Source organism: Dryobates pubescens, chromosome 35 (genome assembly GCF_014839835.1).
Source record: "Dryobates pubescens isolate bDryPub1 chromosome 35, bDryPub1.pri, whole genome shotgun sequence".
NCBI lineage: Eukaryota > Metazoa > Chordata > Aves > Piciformes > Picidae > Dryobates > Dryobates pubescens.
Genome location: NC_071646.1, coordinates 8,137,279 through 8,152,143, shown reverse-complemented (window position 1 = coordinate 8,152,143; position 14,865 = coordinate 8,137,279). Strand labels below are relative to the sequence as shown.

At 54.6% G+C, this 14,865-nt stretch overlaps 1 protein-coding gene across 1 annotated transcript in view; it reads left to right on the top strand.

Annotated features, from left to right (window-relative positions):
* The window catches only part of LGR6 (leucine rich repeat containing G protein-coupled receptor 6), a 223,372-nt gene that overhangs the window by 126,430 nt on the left and 82,077 nt on the right, over nucleotides 1–14,865 (top strand). Inside the window, exons 5-6 of the mRNA XM_054176315.1 lie at nucleotides 4,614–4,829; nucleotides 14,337–14,408. Of these exons, the coding sequence (XP_054032290.1) occupies nucleotides 4,614–4,829; nucleotides 14,337–14,408 (288 nt within the window). The remainder of the gene's footprint in view (nucleotides 1–4,613; nucleotides 4,830–14,336; nucleotides 14,409–14,865) is intronic.

The window sequence follows — 14,865 nt, the reverse complement described above, 5'->3', positions numbered from 1 at the left end:
GATGATTCAGAAGTCCAAGAAAATCCAAAATCAAGAAAATGGAAAACAGTTTGTCTCTCTGCAGACGAAGCGAAGAAAAAGGGAAACAGGGACTCAGGGACTCTCAGTTGACTCAGGGCTCTCAGGGCTCTCAGGGTTCGTGCACCGTAGATTCCTCAGGGACTCTTTCCTTTGGACGCGCTGTAGCTGTACAACATTCTGAAATTAAACTCTCTCAGCTAAAGTTAAATCTCTTTGTGGAATACACTGAATTTCACCATTCTCTTGCATTACCCAATAAGTGTGACCCGGACCTTCTGCTGAAACCACCCCTCGGACAGGTTTAGCCTCTCCTGAGGGCGAAAATACCCAAACAGTTTTACCTAACAGATTCTTTTCTCTAACAACAGGAACTCTATCACCTTCTACTTTCTGTAGCAGATCAGAATGTGCAGGTCCAGCTCGGTTCACTGAACCTCTACTATTCACCAGCCAGGTTGCTTGTGCTAAATGTTTCTCCCAGTTTTTCAAAGATCCACCTCCCATGGCTTTGAGAGTGGTCTTCAACAAACCGTTGTAGCGTTCAATCTTCCCTGCAGCTGGTGCATAGTAAGGAATATGGAATATCCACTCAATACCGTGCTCTTTTGCCCAGCTCTTTACAAGGTTGTTCTTGAAGTGAGTTCCGTTGTCTGACTCAATCCTCTCTGGAGTTCCGTGTCTCCACAGGATCTGTCTCTCCAGACCGAGAATGGTGTTGCGTGCAGTTGCATGTGGGACTGCGTAAGTTTCCAGCCATCCAGTGTTTGCCTCTACCATAGTAAGCACGTACTGCTTACCAGAACGAGAACGTGGTAGAGTGATGTAGTCAATCTGCCAAGCTTCACCATACCTGTATTTGGACCATCTGTCACCATACCACAAGGGCTTAATTCTCTTTGCCTGCTTAATAGCAGCACAAATGTCACAGTCATGGATGACTTGTGTGATGGCATCCATGGAAATGTCTATGGATCTGTCACGAGCCCATTGGTATGTTGCATCTCTGCCTTGATGTCCTGACGAATCGTGAGCCCACCGAGCTAAGAATATCTCACCTCGGTGCTTCCAGTCGAGATCAAGTTCAGAGTCCTTGTCTACTTGAGAAACTCTTGCAGCTAGATCTGCCTGATGGTTGTGCTGCTGCTCCTCAGTAGCTTTGCTCTTAGGAATGTGAGCATCAATGTGTCTCACCTTCACTGGAATTCTCTCAACTCAATCAGCAATGTCTTGCCACAGTTCAGCTGCCCAGATGGGTTTTCCTTTCCTCTGCCAGCCATTCTTCTTCCAGTTCTTTAGCCAACCCCATAGAGCATTGGCTACCATCCATGAGTCGGTGTAGAGATAAAGCTTTGGCCATCTCTCACGTTCAGCTACGTCGAGAGCTAGCTGGACAGCTTTCACCTCTGCAAACTGACTGGACTCTCCTTCTCCATCCTTCGCCTCTGCAACTCGGCGTGTTGGACTCCACACGGCAGACTTCCACCTTCGCTTGTTCCCGACGAGACGACAGGAACCGTCTGTGAACAAAGCATATTTCTTCTCTTCATCAGAAAGGTCATTGTAAGGAGGAGCTTCCTCAGCACGAGTTACTCTCTCCTCTGGAGGTTTAGCACAGTTGGTATCTTCAGCCCAACTTGAGATCACCTCCACCAGACCAGGTCTTTCAAGATTTCCCATTCGAGCTCTCTGTGTTATCAGAGCCATCCACTTGGACCAGGTGGAATCTGTGGCATGATGTGGTGTGGAACCTTTGCCTTTGAACATCCAATTCAAAACTGGCAATCTGGGAGCTAGGAGAAGTTGTGATTCAGTTCCAATTACTTCAGAAGCTGCTTTCACTCCTTCATAGGCAGCTAGAATCTCTTTCTCTGTTGGAGTGTAATTAGCCTCTGAACCTCTGTAACCTCGACTCCAGAAACCAAGAGGTCGTCCACGTGTCTCACCTGGAGCTTTTTGCCACAAGCACCAGGTTGGACCATTGTCACCTGCAGCCGTGTACAAAATGTTCTTAATGTCTGGACCATCTCGCACAGGTCCCAGACCCACTGCTTGGACTACTTCTTGCTTTATCTGGTCAAAGGCTGCTTGTTGTTCAGGTCCCCAGTGGAAACTGTTCCTCTTTCGAGTCACATCATACAGAGGTTTCACAATCTGACTGTATCCAGGAATGTGCAGTAGCTCAGTTGGCAGTGCTTTGAACTATGAGTGCTGAGGTCATGGGTTCGAATCCTCCAGTGTGCTAGATGTAACATTTCTGTACTTTTTAACATAAAAGAATTCCAGGCACTGATCATACAGAAGCCGAATCCTGTACTTAAACCACAAATATAATTTTTGCATTATATATTTACCTATCTTATCGATAATCATACCCAGGCAATACTTGTAGATCAATACACCAAAGACCGAGAAGAACAGACGCTCAAAAAGCCAAAACACCTTCATGTTTGCTCGTTCGACTTAAGCAAGCAATAAATCAAACTAATTTGTCAGCAAGCCCCACGTTGGGCGCCAATAAATGTGGTAGGTTGAGAGAGGGCTTAGCTCTCCCTCCTCCACAGAGTAAGAAACCACAGCTAACTCAGTCGAAGAGCAAAAGCTATATATTTACAAGCATATATGGAAAGCAGGTTATATATAACACAATATATACAGGTATTTACAATATATACACAGAAATACACAGCAAAGACAAATAACACAACAAAAATCCCTCCCTCAGGGAGGGATCCCCTCTTTGGAACCCCCTCTCTCCCCCCCTTACCTCCCTTTTTCCCCAAAAAGGGGTTAGAGAGAGAGAAAGGCAAGTTACTAAGGAAAAGAGTTGTTAGCAAGCTTCAAAAGCCCATGCAGGATTAGTGTTTGCTTATCTGAAGGCCAAGTCCAGCAGTTCGCAGAAGAAGCAGGCAGGGAGAACAGGCTGAAACACCAAACTCCCCCAACTCCCAAACCGAACAGAACTGAGGAAAAAATTTTCCAACCGCTTCACAATCTAAAGCTGAATTTTTGTTTATCAACCAATGAAATTCGTTTAGAATATCAGAATGTTTTGGTTCTAGTACCAAAAACATTAGCCAGTGTGTTCCAGCAGTGTTTGTTCTTAAAGGCACAGCCTCAAACGACCACAGGGAGAGAGAGAGCAGAGCGAGGGGGAGAGAGCAGAGCGAGGGAGAGAGAGAGCAGAGCGAGGGAGAGAGAGAGCAGAGCGAGGGACAGAGAGCAGAGCAAGGGAGAGAGAGAGCAGAGCAAGGGAGAGAGAGCAGAGCGAGGGAGAGAGAGAGCAGAGCGAGGGAGAGAGAGAGCAGAGCGAGGGAGAGAGAGAGCAGAGCGAGGGAGAGAGAGAGCAGAGCAAGGGAGAGAGAGAGCAGAGCGAGGGAGAGAGAGAGCAGAGCGAGGGACAGAGAGCAGAGCAAGGGAGAGAGAGAGCAGAGCAAGGGAGAGAGAGCAGAGCGAGGGAGAGAGAGAGCAGAGCGAGGGAGAGAGAGAGCAGAGCAAGGGAGAGAGAGAGCAGAGCGAGGGAGAGAGAGAGCAGAGCGAGGGAGAGAGAGAGCAGAGCGAGGGAGAGAGAGAGCAGAGCGAGGGACAGAGAGCAGAGCAAGGGGGAGAGAGAACAGAGAGAGGGAGAGAGAGCAGAGTGAGGGAGAGAGAGAGCAGAGCGAGGGGGAGAGAGCAGAGCGAGGGACAGAGAGCAAAGCGAGGGAGAGAGAGCAGAGCAAGGGAGAGAGAGAGCAGAGCGAGGGAGAGAGAGAGCAGAGCGAGGGACAGAGAGCAGAGCAAGGGAGAGAGAGCAGAGCGAGGGACAGAGAGCAGAGCAAGGGGGAGAGAGAACAGAGAGAGGGAGAGAGAGCAGAGTGAGGGAGAGAGAGAGCAGAGCGAGGGGGAGAGAGCAGAGCGAGGGAGAGAGAGAGCAGAGCGAGAGACAGAGAGCAGAGCGAGGGAGAGGAGCAGAGCTTCATCCCTGCAGCCTGACACAGGGGCTGACTCCTTGGCACTACCTTAGCAGCCAGCCCTCGCCTGGCTGTTCAGGTCAAACACAGGAACCCCAGCAGGGCTGCCACAACTTTGGCATTTCCAGACAAATCCTTTTCTTCTGGAATGGGGATCTGGCCACCTGGCCTGGCTGTCCTGGAGATCCCCCAGCAGTGAGTGTGAGCAGGCTGCGGGGTACCCCAGACAGGGCTGTGCCGCCACAGAGCAGCTCAGGCAGGTCCACGGCAAGCCCGGCCCCAGGGGATGCAGCTTTGATGCTCCCTTGTGAGGGGGGTGACTGCAAGCCACAGCTGGCCAGAGTCCACCTGGGGGGTCCATGTGGACGGCCTTGGACTAACCACTTTGTTTAGGAGGCTGCCACGGGCTGGCAGCTGCACGGCCATCAAGGAAGGATCATCCTCGGCGGCAGCCAAACATCTCCAGGAGCCGGCAGGAGCCTTGCTCCAGGCCCTCCCGATGCTAATCACTGTTTACAGCCTGGCCCAATCTGCCTGGCCATCGATCCCTGCTGGGCATCCAGGCTCCCCTTGCACAACACTGCGGGCACAGGGCGCCCTGGCTGTGTCCCTCGCTGATCCCCACCCTGTCTGTCTCCCCCTCAGCCGCCTGGATGCCAACCTGATCTCTGTGGTACCCGAGAAGAGCTTCGAGGGGCTGCTCTCCCTGCGTCACCTGTGGCTGGACGACAATGCCCTGACCGAGATCCCTGTCCAGGCTCTGAACCAGCTGCCAGCACTGCAGGCCATGACCCTGGCACTCAACCAGATCTGGCACATCCCTGACTACGCCTTCCAGAACCTCAGCAGCCTCGTGGTGCTGTAAGCCTGCTCCGCTTGCTTCTCCCCCACGCCCGCCGCGTCCTCCGGGACCAGGTGCTGCCTGTGCCTGCCAAACAGGCACTTTCTGCCGGGGAGGCCCTGCTGGTGGCTGGGGAGGGATCTGAAGAGCAGGGCTGGGGAGGAGCAGCTGAGGGAGCTGGGGGTGTTGAGTGTGGAGAAGAGGAGGCTGAGGGAGACCTCATTGCTCTCTGCAGCTCCCTGAGAGGAGCCTGGAGCCAGGTGGGGGTTGGGCTCTGCTCCCCAGTCTCAGGGGATAGAAGGAGAGGAAAAGGTCTGAAATTGTGCCAGGAAAAGGTTACATTGGAGATGAGGAAAAATGTCTTTGCTGGGGGAGTGGTCAGAGATTGGCAGAGGCTGCCCAGGGAGGTGGTGGAGTCCCTGTGCCTGGAGGGGTTGCAGCAAGGTGTGGCCATGGCACCTGGGGCCATGGTGGAGTTGGGTTGGTGTTGGCCTGGGGGATCTCAGAAGGCTTTGCCAGCCCAAACCATTCTGTGATTCTGTGATCTTTGGTGCTGATCAGCAGCTGTGGTGTGACTGGCACTGCCCTTCCAGCCCTCTGCACTGATAGCAGTGCTGCTGAGTGACCTCTGCCTCAGTGCTGCTGTGCTGAAAGTTTAGCAACTCTCTGCTTGCAGAATTTAAAGTGTTTGCTGAAGCCATGTAGCATAGGAAGTGCTTGGACAAAGCAGAGCTTTATTAAGCACCGACTTCAGCTGTTTAGACAAAGCCTCCAGGCTAATTTAGGAGAAGTGCTCAAAGCAGCTTGAGAAATGTCAGCTCAGTAGTTTGCACCCACAGCAGTGCTGGTCCCAGGAGGCAGCCCACGGCCACCATCGTGCAGCCACTTCATTCAGAGCTGGCACAGCTGCTGAGCTGACATCTGGGGCTTGCTCTCAGTCCCCAGAGCACGCTGCTTTCTTTCTGACTGACCCCATGCTTTGGGTGAGAAGCAGCTCCTCAATTAAACAGGCAAGCTCAAGAAATAAGTCATTGACCATAAGGTCACAAGGGAGGGGATAATGTCCCACCACAAACAATTGGAAGGCAACACTGGCGTGGCTCTGCCAGGCACTCTGGGACACGATGCTGAATGTTTGTGGGCTCACAAGTGTTTGGCAGGACTGGCTCCATAAATCTCTCCCATGCTTCCATGCCTACCCTTGTCAGCACACAGCCAGGGCAAAGTCACCCAGGGTTCTCCCTACCAGGGATGTTGTCCTGCTTCACTCATCCACCAAACTGAAAAGCAAACACCCCCAAAGCCAGCCAAGAGGGGCACCAAGCCTGGTGAGGGGAGGTTCCCTCCCAGCACACAGAGGACACATCTGTGCCTTTCCCTGCAAGGGTCTGAATCTGCTCCTAGATGGAGAGGATCTGGCTGCTGCCATAAATTTTGTGAAGCTTCCAGCCTGAGAGGTACTGGAATGAGCACCTGGGGAGGAGAGCCAAGGGCAGATGTGGAGGAGCACAGGGCAATCTCTCACATACAGCCTGATGGACATAGCTGACCATGGCTGAGGGCATGAACTTCCCAGGTGCAGAGATGTGCTTCTCCTCCTCCTGCCTTTGGGAGAGGTGTGGGTGATGATCCTGCACCCACACAAAGCACCACCAGCAGGATGTGCAAGCCTCAGCCTGGGATAAGTTAAGGGGCTCAGTCTCTGCTCATAAATTAAACCTTCAGTTGAGGAACTCCCTGATCTTATTCCCATCCCTTGCTGCTGCAGGTATCTAAGCAGGGCAGCAGAGCCCCACATCCATCACCCAGCATGGGATCTGTGAGGCTCAGCAGCTGGTACCAGCCTGCCCCTGCCTTTGCTAATGAGGGCTTTGTGTGCTGTGCTCCTGGCACCCTGCTGCTGGGGGCAGACAGGAGTTGCCTTGGCTGCTCAGGGTGGCTCATGGCAATAGGGCACTGAAAGACGAAGCTTCATCCCTGGAAGCTTTTAAGGCCAGGCTGGGTTGGCTGTCAGCAACCTGCTGCAGTGTGAGGTGTCCCTGCCCATGGCAGAGGCTTGGGACTGGCTGAGCCTTGAGGTCCCTTCCACACTTCTGTGGTTCTGTGTTACCTCCACGCTGGATCTGTTCAGGGCAGAAGGTGTCTGAGCATCTCCAAGCACAGAGCCCTGAGTAGCTTCCAGCTGCTGATTCCTATGAAGCAAAGGGGGGGTTACAAAAAGCTGCTTCTGGCTCAAGCAGAAAAGATTTTTCATTTAGAAGAGAGCATCTGAAACCCCCATGCTGCTGTGCTGACAGCCTGACAGAGCACCACAGCAGTGTCCTCTTCTCCTCTGTCAGCTGAATCCAGCAGAAAGTCAACTCTCAAACCAGCAGCCCCAGCACCTCTCTCAGCCTGGGCCCCCAGAGAGGTCTACCAGCAGCACCTCACACCCCAGGAATTCTCCCAGCGCTGCAGATGTGTCTCTGCTGTCACATCCCTGCAGTCCTCTTTGCTGGTGTCCCCAGGGGAGCTGGGAGCACTCTCAGCAGAGATGCTGGGATGTGGATGAGACAGAGGTGCAGTAACCTCCCCTAAAGCTGCCACTCAGCAGAGGTTTGCTCTGCAGCCCCGTGGCAGCCTGGCAGGGGAGAGGCTTGGGGTACTTTTCCTTTCATCATGTGGCAGCTAGAGCAAAGGAGACCAAAACTCAGCTGAGTCTCTAGCTGGGGCCTTAGCTCCTGGAAACCTCACTGGCTCAACCATGCTGGAGAAGAGAAGGCTCCAGGGAGACCTCAGACCTTCAGTATCTGATGGGACCTGCAGAAAGGCTGGGGGGGGGCTCTTCATCAGGGCTTGGAGTGATAGGATGAGAGGTTTGAAACAGGAGCAGAGCAGAGTTAGGTTGCACAGTGAGGGTGGTGAGACACTGCAGCAGGTTGCCAGGGAGGTGGCTGAGGCCCCACCCCTGGAGACATTCCAGCTCAGACTGGATGGTGGCCCTGAGCAAGCTGCTCTAGTTGGAGGTGTCCCTGCTGACCGAAGAGGGGGGTGGGAAAGATGACCTTTGAGATTCTGTTCTCTGATTCCTGCAGTGATGAGCACTGTCAGAAGGTTCCAGCACCTGCTGCCTCACCTGCTGTGAGCTCAGGGCAGTCACTTACCTTGGTCCCAGGATGCCCAAAAGCTCTTCCCCTGCTCTTGCCTGGCCCTGACCTTTCTCCACCCTCGCACAAGGCTTGAAAGCAAGGATGCTGAGGAAGTAGTTTCCATGGCACTGCCAATCAGTTTTGCTTAGCACCCTCTAGTTCTTGTGCTCTGTCTCTGCCCCCTCTGTGCCCTCTCTGTGGTTTTGGCTGTCATTCCCTTCCCTCAGGGCTTTTCTAGTCCCCATCCAGGTGGCCATTTTGCAAGGAGAGCTTGGTGCACACACCACAGGTGTCTGTTCCTGCAGCCTCTGAGACAAAGACACCAGGACCACAGGCTGTGGCAAGTGTGCCAGTTCATACTATGGCACCATGCCATCTGTCCTGGCCCTTCTGTCTCCTCTGGTCATCCAATTCATCTTAGCTGCCTTTTGGACAGCTCCCAAACACCAAAGCCTCTTCCTCCATAGCTCAGGCTGGTTTCCTCCTCCTCTACTGCATTCAGGCAACCTGAATTTCAGCTGCTTTGGTGAGGACAAACCACTCAGCTGCAAGTGCCTCACTCCTGAGTCACCCAGGAAGAGCTTCCAGCTGATGTGTTGACATCTAAAGGCAGTAAATTAAGAATGTTTAGCAGGATTTCTCTTCCTTGCAGTTTTAGTCCTGCCAGGACACAATGCAGCTCCCTTTCTGTCAGCATAGTTTGGTGACCAGAGGAGCAAACTGCTTTCCAAGACGCCTGGCTTCCCACTCCCATTTTCATCCTTGTTCTGCTCTTACTCTGGCCACAACATGCCAAAGGCCTCACTGATTTCCAGTGCCCTCCCTGCCTGGGAGCAAGCACCAAACATCTCAGCCCTGCTTTCCAGGGGAGCTGAGCACCACTAGTGTCAGCTGACAGCAGTGGGACCTTGGCCCTCCCCTGCACAGCAACCCCCAGCTGGATCAGTGCCAGGGTTCCCCAGTGCAGCTCTGCCTTCCCCTGCACAGAATCACAGAAACATTCAGCTTGGAAAAGACCTTCAGGATCATCAGTTCCAACCATTAACTCTACAAGGTTTACCCCAAACCTGCCTTCAGGGTTGGGGACTCCACCTCCCTGGGCAGCCTGTGCCAGTGTCTGAGCACTCCTGATGTCCAGCCTAGCCCTGCCCTGCTGCAGCTTGAGGCCATTGCCTCTTCTTCTGTCACTAATGACCTGTGAGAAGAGACCAGCACCAACCTCTCCACAGCCTCCTTCCAGGCAGCTGCAGAGAGCAGTGAGGTCTCCCCTCAGCCTCCTCTTCCTCACATTAACCATCCCCAGCTCCTTCAGTTGCTCCTCACAAGATTTACTCTCCAGGCCCTTCCCTTCCTTACCCTCCTCTGCCCTGGCTCCAGCACCTCCACCTCCCTCTTGTGTGGAGGTGCCCAGAGCTGGACACAGCTCTCCAGGTGTGGGCTCAGCAGAGCTGAGTGCAAGGGACAACAAACAGCCCCCAGCTAGATCAGTGCCAGGGCTGCCCTGTGCAGCTCTGCCTTCCCCTGCAGCAGGCAGCTCACAAGTGCCTCTCTGAGAACTTCTTGGGAACCTCTGTGCTGCTGGGGAGTGCCAGGCAGTGTGCAGTTCATCATTCCTCAGAGCAGGATCCCCTGGAACATCTGGGTTCCACCCATGGCCTTCCCTTTGCAGAGTGCCTTTGCCCTCTGAGGGCCAAGCACTGTGCTTGGCAAAAGTGAATTTCCCTCTCCAGCACTCAGGGAAGCAGTGAGGAGCACTCCAGGCCCCCCCTGGCAATGTCAGTCCTGACCAGGCTCCATTCTTCAGCAGGCAAGCCTGATGCTGAGCCCTCCCTGCCAGAAACACCCCGTGGGGATTTGCAGCACCTGTGATTTATGGCTCTCCACTTTTCCGTGGCCAAACTGACAATTTGGCCACCAGAGAGCTGGAAATTCATCATGGCAAAGGCTGGGCCAGGGGAGAACTCAGCTCTGACCTTGGCTCTTATCCTCTGCTGCAAACAACTGCTGGGGAAGGTTTGCATTTGTCCTTTGGAGAAGAAAACCTGAAGTCATTAGAAATGAAAGTGATGGAGGCTCCACCACTTCTCTTTGTAGTGTGCTCCAGTGGTTAATCATCCAAACCCAACTCACATTTCCCATTTGAGCTTCCTTTGGCTTTGACTTCAGACATTTGTTCTTGTTGGGTTGGGTTTTTTTCCTCCACTAAATCACAGAACCATTTTCCAGCCAGGCAGAATCCTCCAGGTCACAGCACACATCCCCTTGATCCTATTTTAATAAGCTAAGCAGATTGAGCTTTCCAAGGCTCCATCCTAGATTTTTCCAGCCCTTGGATCATTTTTATTGCTCTTCCTGCACCTGTTCCAAATTATCCTCTCCATTAACAATGTGGCTACCAGAAGCACCTTCAGAGCAGTGCACAATGCAGATGTGATTTCATTTCCCTTTCCCTTCCTTTCTGCTCTCCTCCTCCCCCAGAGAAGCAGCTTCAGTGAGCACCACTCAGCACAGCAGCTCCTCTGCTGAGCCCTCTCTGCAAGGTGGAAGTGCCCTCTGCCCTTGCAGGAGGCATCTCCAGGCTTGCAGCTCCTAAGTTTCCTCCCCCTCTACTCTGTCCTGGTGAGACCACATCTGGAGCCTTGTGTCCAGTTCTGGGCTCCCCAGGTCAAGAGGGGCAGGGAACTGCTGGAGAGAGTCCAGCAGAGGCTATGAGGATGATGAAGGGACTGCTGAGGAAAGGCTGAGAACCCTGGGGAGAAGAGAAGGCTGAGAGAGGATTTCATTGATGTCTACAAACACCTGCAGAGTGGGGGCAACAAGGAGGTGCCAGGCTCTGTTCAGCGGTGTCCTGTGGCAGGCTGAAGGGCAGTGGACACAGCCTGGAACCCAGCAGGTTCCACCTCAACCTGAGGAGAAAATTCTTCGGTGTGAGGCTGCTGGAGCCTGGAGCAGGCTGCCCAGAGAGGCTGTGGAGTCTCCTCTGGAGCCTTTCCAGCCCCACCTGGATGTGTTCTGTGTGCCCTACCCTGGGTGACCCTGCTCTGGCAGGGGCTGGGACTGGATGAGCTCCAGAGGTCCCTTCCAGGCCCTAACTTCTGTGGTTCTATGAAGTTGCCAGTGGGGTTGTGGCCGTTTGGAACCCTCCAGGCCCTGCAAGTGGCATTGCCTTGCAGCCAGGCACAGTGTGGGGGCCCCTGGCACAGCCAGCCTGGCTCATGGCATGTGGTGGCTGCTGCAGGAGCACATGGAGCAAGTTGTCTGCCATCCCACCAGAGGTCAAAACTGCTCTCAAAGAGGCCCCTGGTCTCCAGTGGAAGTGCAGGACTGGAAACAAGTCCACCCCAGCCCAGAAAGCAGCAGTGACTGTCCTGCTCCTCCCTGCACAAAGCTGCTCTCAGGGATGGCTCCAAACCAGCCTCACTCAGAATCAGTCACAGAATGCTCTGGGTGGGAAGGGAGCTCCAGAGCTCATCCAGTCCAACCCCCTGCACTCAGCAGGACATCCTCCACCAGATCACGCTGCCCAGGGCCCTGTCCAGCCTCACCTTGGATATCTCCAGGGATGGAGCCTCAGCCACCTCCCTGCACCTCCCCCTGCAAAGGGAGCTACCCAGATCTCAGAGCTCTGTGGGCAGTGGTGGGATATTGGCTCCAGCAGCAAGGGCTTCCAGACTGCTCCTGGCTTTGCCTATCAGAAGGGCTTTTTATAGCCCAGAGCCAATTTGCAGGGCAGAGCATGAGGTGGTGTGGGCTGAGCCCAGGCTGACAAACACTGGAGGTGTTGCAATCCCACTTGCCAGCGTGTGTTTACCCGAGGAGCAGAAGCAGGCAGGGGAGGGGGGAGGCAGGAAGGCCTTCTCCAGTGTTTACCTCTCCAGCTCTCCTGTTTCTATTCTTGCCATGTGGTTGGGTAACAACTGCAGACTTCAGCTTCCACAGCAGCACTTTTTTCTAAGCCTTCTTTGGGGGTTGCTGATCACTTTCTCACCAACAAAGAACATCCTGCTGATGGTTTTCATCACTCTGCCTCCAGACAAAGCACTTTGGAGCCAAATATAAACACAGCAGGTGATGGCTTTTCTGTCCTGTCTCCTTGCCTGACCTGAGTGGCACTCAGCTCCTCAGCAGGGCCCAGCTCAGGCAAGGTGTCCTCTTGTGCCACCCCGACACCTCCCCAGCACCCAGCACTCCCTTTCTCCCCAAGGTGTCTCCTCACAGGACACAGCTGTGGGGCAAGAGGATCTCAAGGCACTGCTTGCTGTGATTGCAGCTCCAGATGCAAACCAAATGCAGCATCCAGTGCTCAAAGGGACACCAAATTGTTGGGCAGTGGAAGTGCCAAGTGAAGGAAGGGCAACCTGATCTGGAGGTATTCCATGGCAGCTGATAGAGGAAACCACCTGGGCTTGAACTTCTTTCCCTTGTGACAAAGCAAAAGCTCTCCTGTGAGATTCTGCTGTATCTCAGCTTCTTTTCTCCTCTGAGAGTCACAATCACACCAAGTTCTCTCACAGGCTCCTTCCTTTCCCTCTTTCCCACTTGCTCCAAGGAGCAAACACAATTCATCACACACCTTTCCCCTCCCTTGACATGTTTGTGTGTTCCCAGCCCAACAACAAACATCCTTCTTGGGCTGGTTTCTGTTTTGCAAGCCCCTACCGAACTGCCCCAGAGCCTGGCTGCTCCTCCACTCCCAGCTCCCTCCTGTTTCACCCTGGAACGCTTGGCAGGGAGAGCTGCCTGTGCTCAGCCAAGGAGCTCACACTCAGATCCAGGTGGAGGGAGAGATTTGTCAAGCCAAGACAGATTTAGCTCAAGCAGCAAATAAGGAGGAAGTCGTTGATCCACCTGCCAATGTGCAGCCTCCCCCAGGCCCTTGGAAGGAGGCAGCAGTGTTGGACAAGGGCTGGAGCATCCCTGAGCGTGGGCAAGGGCCCAAGGCAAGAGTGTGGCAGCAGATTAACCTCCTGCTGCTCTGTGCTGGGGGAGAACCTGGACTGTGAAATGAACTGATGAGGGAACCTACCCTGACAGAGAGCTAGGAGAGTATCCTGATGGACCTCACCCCCTCTGTGGGCATTTGTCTGCAGCCAGCCCAGTGCCAGCATGGCTGTGCTGGAGGGCAGCCTGGCCAGAGCAGGGTTGGCCTCTCCTGCTTTCCAGCAGGCTTTCCTCAGGCAGCTCCAAGGTCTCTCTGTATGGACTTTGAGGTACCCTGGGTGGGATTTCAGAGGGAGACACACAGTGGGCCCTGTGGCTCCCACCAGGCAGATGGCAAAACCACTCAGTTGTGCACACAACACAGCCAGGCTCTGGCAGTCAGGGAGGAGGAATCCAGGGACGAAGGTCTTGGCTTTGCCAAAAGACTGACACTGGGAGAAAGAGGCCCAGGAAACAGGGAGCCCAGCAGATGAGACTCCAGGGGAACTCAGCACCTACAGAGCTCCCAAAGGCCAACATGTGGCTCTCCCTGCCAGCACTGAGGCTGGGAAGCCCCCAGGCCTTCAGCACTGCATGTTTGTGCCCTGCAGAGAAATGGTGGAAGCAGCAGCACAGAGCAGTTGCCATCAGCCAACTCACACTGCTGCCTGCTCTCACCCCAGCCTCCTCTCCTGGTGGTCCACATCTGACTTTGACATCCACCCTCTACCAAGTGCACCCAGGCCCTTGAGCCCAAGTGACCCCACAAGTGGGTTTGCCTTGGCTTAGGGAAGCACCACTCCAGGTTGCTTTCCCCAGCGTTTTCCTTTCATGCACCAGGATGGAAGGGCAGAGGGAGAAAACTGCCTGAGTGCAGAGCTGGTCCCATGGGCCCTGCACCTCGGCCAGCAGCCCCAAAGCCTTCAACTGAAGACAATTTTCACTGCAATCAGACTGCAGCTAATGAGGCACTGGCAGCATTTCCAATTGTTTTTGCAAGTAAAGATGATCATAAACTGTGAGGGACAGGATGAGTGCAGGCCCAAAGCCTCCTTGCTGCTACCAAGGCTCTGAGGAGTCCAAATGTGACTCTGTCCTTAGGCAGCAGCCTGTGAGCAGCTGCTGAAGCCACACAGCTCTCTGCAGGGCTGGGATGGATGTGAGGGGAGCCCCAGGCTGGTCCTTGAAGCTTCTTGCTTAAGCCTATTCATCCAGAGCCAGCCAGCAGCTATCAAAGGAGAGGGCTGTGGGAAGCTCCTGTGGCAGCCTGGATCTCCTGGGAGGGATGGGAGCTCCGGAGCTGCGCTGCAGGCTCTGCTGCCCCTAGCGAGTGTCCCATGGGGCAAGGCAGAGGGACTCCTAACGCCCCTCACCCAGCCTGTGCTCCGCTTGCAGGAGGGCCCTGGGCCCTGGGCCCTGGGTCAGGCTGCCTGGAAGGGGTCAGCTGCCCCTCACTGACCACCCCTGCTCTGTCCACAGGCACCTGCACAACAACCGGATCCAGAGCCTGGGGGCCAACGGCTTCGAGGGGCTGCACAGCCTGGAAACACTGTGAGTCTGCTCTGCTCTCCTGGTGCTCCTCTGCTCCAGCACTGCCCTGCAGAGGGCTGGGGCCTCTGCCTCAGCCCCACTGCACCTTCACTCCTCACCACACTCTGAAGGCAGCAGCAGGGCTGCCCCAGGCCCAGCAAGTAGGTGTCCAGGACGTGATGTGGTGATTGTGGTGGTGGCAGACTGGGCTTTGTCCCTGCACCTCTGCCAGCTGGTCTGGCTGTGCTGCTGCTGCAGAGGGGTCTGCACATGTCCTGAAGGGGTCCTGAGGCCCTGGACAAAGTGCAGTCCTGGTGCACTCCAGGTGAGCATGCACGACCTCAGCCAGGGTCCCCTCCTCCTCCCCACCTGGACATGGTCCCTTCTACACACCTGAGCCCACCACCAGTAGGGGCTGGCTGGATTTCAAGGCTGAAAAAAGCCTTGGGGATGTGTGGGTGCAGTGTCACCTGGCATC